The sequence below is a fragment of the Ranitomeya variabilis genome, chromosome 1, assembly GCF_051348905.1.
Source record: "Ranitomeya variabilis isolate aRanVar5 chromosome 1, aRanVar5.hap1, whole genome shotgun sequence".
NCBI classification, from domain to species: Eukaryota; Metazoa; Chordata; class Amphibia; order Anura; family Dendrobatidae; genus Ranitomeya; species Ranitomeya variabilis.
In genome coordinates this window covers 1,150,361,282-1,150,373,987 of record NC_135232.1, presented here as the reverse complement: position 1 = coordinate 1,150,373,987, position 12,706 = coordinate 1,150,361,282, and the positions used below count along the sequence as shown (strand labels likewise).

The following is a 12,706-nucleotide window of genomic DNA, read 5'->3' as shown; positions in this document are numbered from 1 at the left end:
TATCACCATCAGAGAGGTGGATGATGAGCTCTGTGCACCGGTACCACCATCAGAGAGGTGGATGATGAGCTCTGTGCAGTGATATCACCATCAGAGAGGTGGATGGTGAGCTCTGTGCAGTGATATCACCATCAGAGAGGTGGATGGTGAGCTCTGTGCAGTGATATCACCATCAGAGAGGTGGATGATGAGCTCTGTGCACCGATATCACCATCAGAGAGGTGGATGGTGAGCTCTGTGCACCGATATCACCATCAGAGAGGTGGATCGTGAGCTCTGTGCACCGATATCATCATCAGAGAGGTGGATGGTGAGCTTTGTTCACCCATATCACCATCAGAGAGGTGGATGATGAGCTCTGTGCACCGATATCAGAGAGGTGGATGGTAAGCTCTGTGCATCGGTATCACCATCAGAGAGGTGGATGATGAGCTCTGTGCACCGATATCACCATCAGAGAGGTGGATGATGAGCTCTGTGCACCGATATCACCATCAGAGAGGTGGATGATGAGCTCTGTGCACCGATATCACCATCAGAGAGGTGGATGGTGAGCTCTGTGCAGCGATATCACCATCAGACAGGTGGATGGTGAGCTCTGTGCACCAATATCACCATCAGAGAGGTGGATGGTGAGCTCTGTGCACCAATATCACCATGAGAGAGGTGGATGGTGAGCTCTGTGCACCGATATCACCTTCAGAGAGGTGGATGATGAGCTCTGTGCACCGGTATCACCATCAGAGAGGTGGATGATGAGCTCTGTGCAGTGATATCACCATCAGAGAGGTGGATGGTGAGCTCTGTGCAGTGATATCACCATCAGAGAGGTGGATGGTGAGCTCTGTGCAGTGATATCACCATCAGAGAGGTGGATGATGAGCTCTGTGCACCGATATCACCTTCAGAGAGGTGGATGATGAGCTCTGTGCACTGATATCACCATCAGAGAGGTGGATGGTGAGCTCTGTGCACCGATATCACCATCAGAGAGGTGGATGATGAGCTCTGTGCAGTGATATCACCATCAGAGAGGTGGATGGTGAGCTCTGTGCAGCGGTATCACCATCAGAGAGGTGGATGGTGAGCTCTGTGCACCGATATCACCATCAGAGAGGTGGATGGTGAGCTCTGTGCACCGATATCACCATCAGAGAGGTGGATGATGAGTTCTGTGCACCGATATCAGAGAGGTGGATGGTGAGCTCTGTGCACCGATATCACCATCAGAGAGGTGGATGATGATCTCTGTGCAGCGGTATCACCATCAGAGAGGTGGATGATGAGCTCTGTGCACCGATATCAGAGAGGTGGATGGTGAGCTCTGTGCATCGGTATCACCATCAGAGAGGTGGATGATGAGCTCTGTGCACCGATATCACCATCAGAGAGGTGGATGATGAGCTCTGTGCACCGATATCACCATCAGAGAGGTGGATGGTGAGCTCTGTGCAGCGATATCACCATCAGAGAGGTGGATGGTGAGCTCTGTGCACCAATATCACCATCAGAGAGGTGGATGGTGAGCTCTGTGCACCAATATCACCATGAGAGAGGTGGATGGTGATCTCTGTGCACCGATATCACCTTCAGAGAGGTGGATGATGAGCTCTGTGCACCAATATCACCATGAGAGAGGTGGATGGTGATCTCTGTGCACCGATATCACCATCAGAGAGGTGGATGATGAGCTCTGTGCACCGATATCACCTTCAGAGAGGTGGATGATGAGCTCTGTGCACCGATATCACCATCAGAGAGGTGGATGGTGAGCTCTGTGCACCAATATCACCACGAGAGAGGTGGATGATGAGCTCTGTGCACCGATATCACCATCAGAGAGGTGGATGATGAGCTCTGTGCACCGATATCACCATCAGAGAGGTGGATGGTGAGCTCTGTGCAGCGATATCACCATCAGAGAGGTGGATGGTGAGCTCTGTGCACCAATATCACCATCAGAGAGGTGGATGGTGAGCTCTGTGCACCAATATCACCATGAGAGAGGTGGATGGTGATCTCTGTGCACCGATATCACCTTCAGAGAGGTGGATGATGAGCTCTGTGCACCAATATCACCATGAGAGAGGTGGATGGTGATCTCTGTGCACCGATATCACCATCAGAGAGGTGGATGATGAGCTCTGTGCACCGATATCACCTTCAGAGAGGTGGATGATGAGCTCTGTGCACCGATATCACCATCAGAGAGGTGGATGGTGAGCTCTGTGTACCAATATCACCACGAGAGAGGTGGATGATGAGCTCTGTGCACCGATATCACCTTCAGAGAGGTGGATGATGAGCTCTGTGCACCGATATCACCATCAGAGAGGTGGATGGTGAGCTCTGTGCACCAATATCACCACGAGATAGGTGGATGATGAGCTCTGTGCACCGATATCACCATCAGAGAGGTGGATGGTGAGCTCTGTGCACCGATATCACCATCAGAGAGGTGGATGATGAGCTCTGTGCACCGATATCACAGCCTGATCCTAAATCTCTGTGGTTATCACCACGTGATTGTCTTCTACCTAGAGCCAGAGCTTCCAATCGCTTTCACCATGTGTCTGTGTCAGGGCTTGGTATTAGCCAGATGACTCCTTCATTTTTATTATTTAATGTGCTGGAAATTGGGAAAAAGTTTCAAATGCCTGGAAATGTTCCCCCAGCCAGAGGGGCACCAAGTCATAACCGCCAGAAGGGCAGCAAATCATAACAGCCAGAGGGGCACCAGGTCATAACAGCCAGAGGGGCACCAGGTCATAACAGCCAGAGGGGCTGCAGATCCCAACAGCCAGAGGGGACCAGGTCAGAACAGCCAGATGGACACCAGGTCATAACAGATAGAGGGGCAGCAGGTCCTAACAGCCAGAGGAGCAGCAGATATTAACAGTCAAAGGGGCAGCAGATTCTAACAGCCAGAGGGGCATCAAGTCATAACCGCCAGAGGGGCACCAGGTCATAACAGCCAGAGGGGTACCAAGTCATACCAGCCAGAGGGGCAACAGATCATAACAGCCAGAGGGGTAGCAGATCCCAACAGCCAGAGTGGCAGCATGCCATAATAGCCAGATGGACACCAGGTCATAACAGCCAGAGTGGCAGCAGTTCATAACAGACAGAGGGATAGCAGATCTTAACAGCCAGAGGAGCACCCGGTCATAGCAACCAGAAGGGTAGCAGATTTTAACTACCAGAGGGGCAGCAGATCCTAACAGCCAGAGGGGCACCAGGTCATAACAGCCAGATGAGCACCAGGTCATAAAAGCCAGAGTTGCACCAGATCATAACAGCCAGTGGGGCATCAGATTCTAACAGCCAGAGAGTCATCAGATCATAACAGCCAGAAGGGAAGCAGATCATAACAGCCAGAGTGTCACCAGGTTATAACAGCCAAAGGGACACCAGGTCATAACTCCCAAAGGGGCAACAGGTCATAACAACCAGAGGAATAGCAGATAATAACAGTCAGAGAGTCACCAGGTTATAACAGCGAGAGGGACAACAGGTCATAGTAGCCAGGTGCGCACTACTACATATTAAAGACGCTGGTAAAAAGAGGGAATAGTCCTGAGACCGCAGGAGTCAGTAAATGTGTAATTTGTTGCTGAATTTGGAGGAACCACATGATATATTAGTTGTTCTGAGCTATTTACAGTCGTTTATTATAAGCAGCAGAAAGATTGTAAATTTCACCGACAAACCCAATTAGAAATCAGGGTTAAATAAATGTTTGATTGCGGCTGTCCAGGGAGCTGCATTGTCTAATGATGGGCGCCATATTGTGAAGATTACCTAAATCAGCGTTAGTTCCATGTCTCCCGCCAGCTTCTCATTAAACGATCATCCTTTATGTAAACATGACGCTTTTTCTCAAATCATATAATGTAACATGGACAGATGGCCGCAGATTACCGGGGCGGAGCGGATTATCTGGGATTTGCTGCCTTCAATCCACAGCCTTTAATATGAACTGGAGGCAAAGAACAGAGCCAGACCCTCGTGTTGTAATGACGGCGTCTCGGCAGAAGAGCTGACACTTACATATCTGTCGGCCTTGACCTGAGAGTCCGACGCCTTCATACAGAGCTGCAGCCAGTCCTTGTTCCCGATGGAGGCTGCCATTAACTGATCCCGGTCCACGTCCATGTTTTCTTTTGGTTCTCCCTGGATTCAGAGGATTGGGGGGGACACTGTGGATTTTCTGCAAAAAAAGTGCTGGTTATTCCATGCAAAACCTTTTGGAACTTTTAGTAAAATGGAACCTGTCACATTAACATGGCGTCTGATCCGCAGGCAGCAGGTTATAGAGCAGGAGGAGCTGAGAAGATTCATATATAGGTTTGTAGGAAAAGATTTAGTGCAACTTGTATTTTATTTATTTGAATTACTGCTCACTCTGGCGTGGAGTCCAGTGGGCGGTGCTACTACAAAAGGACTCCTAATGCCAGAGTGAGCAGGAATGATAACAGGTCCTAACAGCGAGAGGGGCAGCAGATAATGACTGCTAGAGGGGCAACAGCTCATAACAGCCAGGGTGGCAGCAGGTCCTAACAGCCAGAGGGGCAGCAGGTCCTAACAGCCAGAGGGACAGCAGGTTATAACAGCCAGAGGGGCAGCAGGTCCTAACAGCCAGAGGGGCAGCAGGTCCTAACAGCCAGAGGGACAGCAGGTCCTAACAGCCAGAGGGACAGCAGGTTATAACAGCCAGAGGGGCAGCAGGTCCTAACAGCCAGAGGGGCAGCAGGTCCTAACAGCCAGAGGGACAGCAGGTCCTAACAGCCAGAGGGACAGCAGGTTATAACAGCCAGAGGGGCAGCAGGTCCTAACAGCCAGAGGGGCAGCAGGTCCTAACAGCCAGAGGGACAGCAGGTTATAACAGCCAGAGGGGCAGCAGGTCCTAACAGCCAGAGGGGCAGCAGGTCCTAACAGCCAGAGGGACAGCAGGTCCTAACAGCCAGAGGGACAGCAGGTTATAACAGCCAGAGGGGCAGCAGGTCCTAACAGCCAGAGGGGCAGCAGGTTATAACAGCCAGAGGGGTAGCAGGTCCTAACAGCCAGAGGGGCAACAGATCATAACAGCCAGGGTGGCAGCAGGTCCTAACAGCCAGAGTGGCAGCAGGTCCTAACAGCCAGAGGGGCAGCAGGTCCTAACAGCCAGAGGGGCAGCAGGTTATAACAGCCAGAGGGGTAGCAGGTCCTAACAGCCAGAGGGGCAACAGATCATAACAGCCAGGGTGGCAGCAGGTCCTAGCAGCCAGAGTGGCAGCAGGTCCTAACAGCCAGAGGGGCAGCAGGTCCTAACAGCCAGAGGGGCAGCAGGTTATAACAGCCAGAGGTTCACTATGTTATAACAGCCAGAGGGGCAGCAGATCAGGTTACAGGATTTTTGAAATTACTTTTCTTATTTCGGTCTAGCATTATTATAGTTTGATAATTTTTGTTCCACATTCTTTAAAATGGCACATGTGGTTCATAAATTTTGATCAAAATAAAATAAGATCTTTATTTTTTCCACTTTTTAGTGCAAAACTTGACATACAGTATTCTAATAAAATGTTGTGAAATTGGCCAAAAAAAATCCAGACGTATACAAAATCACTGCAGGGGAGGACTGAAGGACATTTCTGCAAAATATGCTAGGACTTTTTAAAAAGCCGAAAAACATCTGAAAATCCAAACCCCTCCCACAATGGCGAACATGAAAAAACCCCAATAAAATAGACTTTACAAAATGCTCCAATTAAGAAAGAAAGAGGTGACACAAAACAAAAACAAAACAAGAAAAGCACAAATGGAATAATAAATAGGGTCCAAATAGAATTTTTTATTTCACGCAAAATTAATGAATCCCATGCGCCAGCAAGTACCACAAGACATAAAAAGAAAAGTGAAAAATGCAAATTATGAATAGGGCCCATGGTCTTGTAGAAAAAGATTTAGGGAATTAATCATTTTTTTATTTGTGCCCTTTTTTTTCTACTTTTTGGCATATTTACTTGCGCCGTAATGTTTGCCTTCTTGAGCGTGTTTTTATGTTTTCCATATGTTCATGACCAAATTTGTTAAAAAGTCGAGTCATTTTTGTGCTGCAAATATCCTCCACTCCCTCCCTCCCCCTCTATCCTCCAGTCCCTCCCTTCTATACTCCAGACCCTCCCCCTCTATCCTCCAATCCCTTTAATCTATCTTCCGATCCCTCCCCTCTATCCTCCAGTCCCATCCTCCCCTCTATCCTCCTGTCCCTCCCTCCCCTATCCTCCTGTCCCTCCCTCCCCTATCCTCCACTCCCTCCCTCCCCTCTATCCTCCAGTCTCTCATTCCTCTAGCCTCCACTCCCTCCCTCCCCCTCTATCCTCCAGTCCCTCCCTTCTATACTCCAGACCCTCCCCCTCTATCCTCCAATCCCTTTAATCTATCTTCCGATCCCTCCCCTCTATCCTCCTGTCCTTCCCTCCCCTCTATCCTCCCGCCCCTCCCTCCCCTCTATTTTCCAGTCCCATCTTCCCCTCTATCCTCCCGCCCTTCCCTCCCCTATCCTCCTGTCCCTCCCCTATCCTCCCGTCCCTTCCTCCCCTCTATCCTCCAGTTCCTCTCCTCTATTATTATTATTATTATTATTTATTTATATAGCACCATTGATTCCATAGTGCTGTACATGAGAAGGGGTTACATACAAGTTACAGATATCACTTACAGTAGACAGACTAACAATGACAGACTGGTACAGAGGGGCGAGGACCCTGCCCTTGCGGGCTTAGGCTGCCGTCACACTAGCAGTATTTGGTCAGTATTTTACATCAGTATTTGTAGCCAAAACCAGGAGTGGAACAAATAGAGGCAAAGTATAATAGAAACATGTCACCACTTCTGTATTTATCACCCACTCCTAGTTTTGGCTTACAAATACTGATGTAAAATACTGACCAAATACTGCCAGTGCGACGGCAGCCTTACATTCTACAGGATCATGGGGAAGGAGGCAATAGGTTGGGGGTTGCGGTAGCTCCGGTGTTGGTGAGGCGGTAGCTTCGGTAGTGGTGAGGAGGCAGCGGGGTCAGTGCAGGCTGCAGGCTTTCCTGAAGAGATGGGTTTTCAGGTTCTGTCTGAAGGATCCGAATGTGGTTGATAGTCGGACGTGTTGGGGCAAAGAATTCCAGAGGATGGGGGATATTCGGAAAAAGCCTTAGAGGCGGTTGGGTGAGGAGCGAATAAGTGTGGAGGAGAGAAGGAGGTCTTGGGAGGACCAGAGATTACGTGAGGGAAGATATCGGGAGACTAGTTCAGAGATATATGGAGGAGACAGGTTATGGATGGCTTTGTAGGTCAATATTAGGATCCTTGCGGAGAGTGACATGATAAGTATGTGGAGGTGAGGAGACTTAAAGCCGCAATGCTTCTCTGGGAAATATGCAAATTGTCTCTTCAGAGAGGAAGAGGACTAGAACTCTAGTGCCACCTATTGTAAGTAGCAATCCTAACAGTCATTGTCGACTCTTTAACGAGCCTTGTTACATGACTTAGGATAATAGCCAAACCAGAATCTCAATTTGCAGACACTGTGTTTCGGGGTACTGCCCCTCGTCAGTGCAAAGTGGAGATCTGGTTTGGCTGAGTGAGAGGCATCTGACCGGGATCCAAGAGGTATTGTTTCTCCTTGCGGGCTACTTCCTATTGGTGGCACTAGACTTCCAGTCCTCTTTCTCACTGAATAGACAATTTGCATATTTCTCAGAGGAGAATTGCGGCTTTAAGTCTCCTCATCTCGACATGCTTAACATGTCACTCTCCGCATGGAGAAACGATACTTCTTGGATCCCGGTCAGACGCCTCTCACTCAGCCAAACCAGATCTCCACTTTACACTGATGAGGGGCAGTACCCCGAAACACAGTGTCTGCAAATTGAGATATAAGTTGTAAAGCGCTGCGGAATATGTTGGCGCTATATAAATAAAAATTATTATTATTATTATTATTATCCTGGTTTGGCTATTATTCTAAGTCATGTAACAAGGCTCGTTAAAGGGTCGACATTGACTGTTAGGATTGCTACTTCCAATAGGTGGCACTAGAGTTCTAGTCCTCTTCCTCTCTGAAGAGACAATTTGCATAGGTCAATATTAGTAATTTGATCTGGATACACTGAGGGAATGGGAGCCAGTGAAGAGATTTGCAGAGGAGGCCACAGAAAAGGCGGGAGATGAGGGCATGCACAAACATTTTAGTAGATTGACGGTTGAGGAAAGGACGGATGCTGGAGATATTTTTGAGCTGGAGGGGACAGGAGGTCCCTCCCTCCCCTCTATCATCCAGTCCCGCCTTCCGATCTATCATCCAGTCCCTCCTTCCGATCTATTCTCCAGTCCCTCCCCTCTATCCTCCAGTACCTCCCTCCTCTCTATCCTCCAGTCCATCCATTTATCATCCTTTTCCTTCCCCCTCTATCCTTCAATCACTCCCCTCTATCCTCCAGTCTCTCCCTCCCCTTTATCCTCCAGTTCCACCCCTGTATCCTCTTGTCCCTCCCTCCTATCCTTCTGTCCCTCTCCTCTATCCTCTAGTCCCTCCCCCTCTATCCTCCAGTTCCACCCTCCCCTGTATCCACTCCCTCCCCTCTATCCTCCAGTCCCTCCCTCCTCTCTATCCTCCAGTCCCTCCCTCCCCTCTATCCTCCAGTCCCTCACTCCCCTCTATCCTCCAGTCCCACCCTCTCTTCCCTCTATCCTCCAGTCCCACCCTCCCCTCTATCCTCCTGTCCCATCCTCCCCTCTATCCTCCTGTCCCTCCCTCCCTTCTATCCTCCTGTCCCTCCCTCCCCTCTATCCTCCAGTCCCTCCCCTCTATCCTCCAGTCCCTCCCCTCTATCCTCCAGTCCCTCCCTCCTCTCTATCCTCCAGTCCCTCACTCCCCTCTATCCTCCAAGTCCCTCACTCCCCTCTATCCTCCAGTCCCACCCTCTCCTCCCTCTATCCTCCAGTCCAACCCTCCCCTCTATCCTCCTGTCCCTCCCTTCCCTTTATCCTCCAGTCCCACCCTCCCCTCTATCCTCCAGTCCCACCCTCTCCTCCCTCTATCCTCCAGTCCAACCCTCTCCTCCCTCTATCCTCCTGTCCCTCCCTTCTCTTTATCCTCCAGTCCCACTCTCCCCTCTATCCTCCAGTCCCACCCTCCCTCCCCTCTATCCTCCAGTCCCTCTATCCTCCAGTCCCTTCCTCCCCTCTATTCTCCATCTCTACCCTGCAGTCTCTTTCTTCTCTCTATCCTCCATTCCCACCCTCCCCTTTATTCGCCAGTCCCATCCTTCCATCTATTCTCCAGTCGCACTTTCCCCTCTATACTTCAGTCCCTTTCTTCCCTCTATCCTCCAGTCCAGTCCCCCACTATCATCCAGTCCCACCCTCCCCACTATCATCCAGTCTTCTTCTCTATCCACCATTCTCTACCCTCTATCCTCCAGTCCTTCTCTTCTCGCTTTCCTCCAGACTCTCCCCTCTATCCTTCAGTCCCTCTCTCCCCTCTATCATCCAGTCCCTCCCCTCTATCTTCCAGTACCTCCTTCCTCTATTCTCCAGTCCCTCCTTCCATTATCCTCCAGTCCCTCCCCTCTTTCTTCCAGACTCTTCTTTCTATCCTCCAATCCCTCTCATCTATCCTCCAGTCCCTCACTTCTAGCCTCCAGTCCCTTCCTCCCCTCTATCCTCCAGTCTCTCCCTCCATCCTCCAGTCCTCCCCGCCCTCTATCCTCCTGTCCCTCCCTCCCCTCTATCCTCCAGTCCCACCCTCCCCTCTATCCTCCTGTCCCTCCCTCCCCTCTATCCTCCAGTCCCACCCTCCCCTCTATCCTCCTGTCCCTCCCTCCCCTCTATCCTCCAGTCCCACCCTCTCTATCCTCCAGTCCCTCCCTCCCCTCTATCCTCCAGTCCCTCCCTCCCCTCTATCCTCCTGTCCCTCCCATCTATCCTCCAGTCCCTCCCATCTATCCTCCAGTCCCTCCCTCCCCTCTATCCTCTAGTCCCACCCTCCCCTCTATCCCCAGTCCCACCCTCCCCTCTATCCTCCAATCCCTCCCTCCCCTCTATCCTCCTGTCCCTCCCATCTATCCTCCAGTCCCACCCTCCCCTCTATTCTCCAGTCCCACCCTCCCCTCTATCCCCAGTCCCTCCTTCCCCTCTATCCTCCTGTCCCTCCCCTCTATCCTCCAGTCCCTCCCTCCCCTCTATCTTCCTGTCCCTCCCTCCCATCTATCCTCCAGTCCCTCTCTCCCCTCTATCTTCCAGTCCCTCCCTCCCCTCTATCCTCCTATCCCTCTCTCCCCTCTATCCTCTAGTTCCTCCCTCCCATCTATCCTCCTGTCCCTCCCTCTGTCCCCTCTATCCTCCAGATCCCCGTCCCCTCTATCCTCCTGTCCCTCCCCTCTATCCTTTAGTCTCACCCTCCCCTCTATCCCCAGTCCCTTCCTCCCATCTATCCTCCAGTCCCATCCTCCCCTCTATCCTCCAGTCTCTCCCTCCCCTCTATCCTCCAGTCCCTCCCTCCGCTCTATCCTCCAGTCCCTCCCTCCCCTCTATCCCCAGTCCCTCCCTCCCCTCTATCCTCCTGTCTCTCCCTCCCCTCTAACCTCCAGTCCCTCCCTCCCCTCTATCCCCAGTCCCTCCCTCCCCTCTATCCTCCTGTCTCTCCCTCCCCTCTAACCTCCAGTCCCTCCCTCCCCTCTATCCCCAGTCCCTCCCTCCCCTCTATCCTCCTGTCTCTCCCTCCCCTCTAACCTCCAGTCCCTCCCTCCCCTCTATCCTCCTGTCTCTCCCTTCTATCCTCCTGTCTCTCCCCTCTATCCTCCTGTCTCTCCCTCCCCTCTAACCTCCAGTCCCTCCCTCCCCTCTATCCTCCTGTCTCTCCCTTCTATCCTCCTGTCTCTCCCCTCTATCCTCCCGTCCTACATTCCTTTCAAAAAAGGCTGAAAATGCCAAAAATGATCAGAAGAGCCATGTAAAGCGGGTAGTGAGGGGCCTGGCGTGGGGGCTACCCTGTAGTATATCCGCTCAGATTGTGTGGGTTACGTGATGCTGGCAGGCGTCGATAACACCCCAAAATATGGTTGACATTATCTTCCATGATGGGAAATATTGATATCAGAGACTGGTAAACAATTATCAAAGGGAACAGAACAGGTCACCTGGCAACATGGCGGCCACGTTTATGAGGATGGCGCTCAGAAAGCCGCCACGTTTCTGTAGACTGAGGCTGATCTTGGAGCAGACATGTTATTGGGGTGTCCTCTCCACAGCTAGCACTGAGTCATCATCACTCTAGCAATGTCTGGCCCTCAGCAGTATCCGCCAAACAGCAACGTGCTCCCTGCAGCAATGTCCGCCCCGCAGCAATATCTACCCACCAGCAATGTCCGCCCCGCAGCAATATCTACCCACCAGCAATGTCTGGCCCTCAGCAGTATCCGCCAAACAGCAACGTGCTCCCTGCAGCAATGTCCGCCCCGCAGCAATATCCTCCCGCAACAATATCTGTCCACTAGCAATGTACGCCAGGCAGCAATGTCCGCCCTGCAACAATGTCTGCCCCGCAGCAATATCTACCCACCAGCAATGTCCGCCCCGCAGCAATATCCTCCCGCAACAATATCCTCCCGCAACAATATCTGTCCACTAGCAATGTACGCCAGGCAGCAATGTCAGCCCTGCAACAATGTCCACCCCGCAGCAATATCTACCCACCAGCAATGTCCGCCCCGCAGCAATATCCTCCCGCAACAATATCTGTCCACTAGCAATGTACGCCAGGCAGCAATGTCCGCCCTGCAACAATGTCCACCCCGCAGCAATATCTACCCACCAGCAATATCCGCCACGCAGCAAGGTCCACCCTGCACCAATGGCCGCTCCACATCAGTGTCCTCTTCGCATCAATATCCGCCCTGCAGCAATGTCTGTCCTGTAGCGTCTTGTGAACAGTGGAGAATTCGTGTGGATCCAGAAATGGACAATGGATGGTGTCATTAAATAATTCCCCGTAATCTCTCACAGGAGCCGGAGATCAGCCGGTCACCGGGGGTGTCAGCCATGCTTACACGACGCGGCCTGTCTCTGGCCCTGCTGGAACCATGTCACTACGGGGGCCACGCCGACGTTATTGTCACCATATCATGTCTTATAAAGTAGAGACCAACATTCCTATAATCTGGCACCAGATCCTGCAACATTCCTATAATCCGCCACCAGATCCTGAAACATTCCTATAATCCGGCACCATTACAGTAACATTCCTATAATACAGCACCAGATCCTGCAACATTCCTATAATCCGGCACCAGATCCTGCAACATTCCTATAATCCGGCACCAGATCCTACAACATTCCTATAATCTGGCACCAGATCCTGCAACATTCCTATAATCCGCCACCAGATCCTGAAACATTCCTATAATCCGGCACCATTACAGTAACATTCCTATAATCCAGCACCAGATCCTGCAACATTCCTATAAACCGGCACCAGATCCTACAACATTCCTATAATCTGGCACCAGATCCTGCAACATTCCTATAATCCGCCACCAGATCCTACAACATTCCTATAATCCAGCACCAGATCCTGCAACATTCCTATAATCCGGCACCAGATCCTGCAACATTCCTACAATTCGGCACCAGATGCTAAAACATTCCTATTATCCGGCACCAGATC

The 12,706-nt window shown here is 51.1% G+C and overlaps 1 protein-coding gene across 3 annotated transcripts in view; it reads right to left on the bottom strand.

Moving 5' to 3' along the window:
- Positions 1-12,706, bottom strand: part of ANKRD53 (ankyrin repeat domain 53) — a 44,853-nt gene that overhangs the window by 9,586 nt on the left and 22,561 nt on the right. For 2 of the 3 annotated variants that reach the window (XM_077279865.1, XM_077279885.1), the window contains exon 2: positions 4,051-4,210. In XM_077279865.1, coding sequence (XP_077135980.1) covers positions 4,051-4,155 — 105 coding nt within the window. In that variant the 5' untranslated portion in view covers positions 4,156-4,210. Of the gene's footprint in view, positions 1-4,050; positions 4,211-11,180; positions 11,317-12,706 lie in introns of those variants that run through there. The other variant, XM_077279875.1, reaches the window with a different exon arrangement.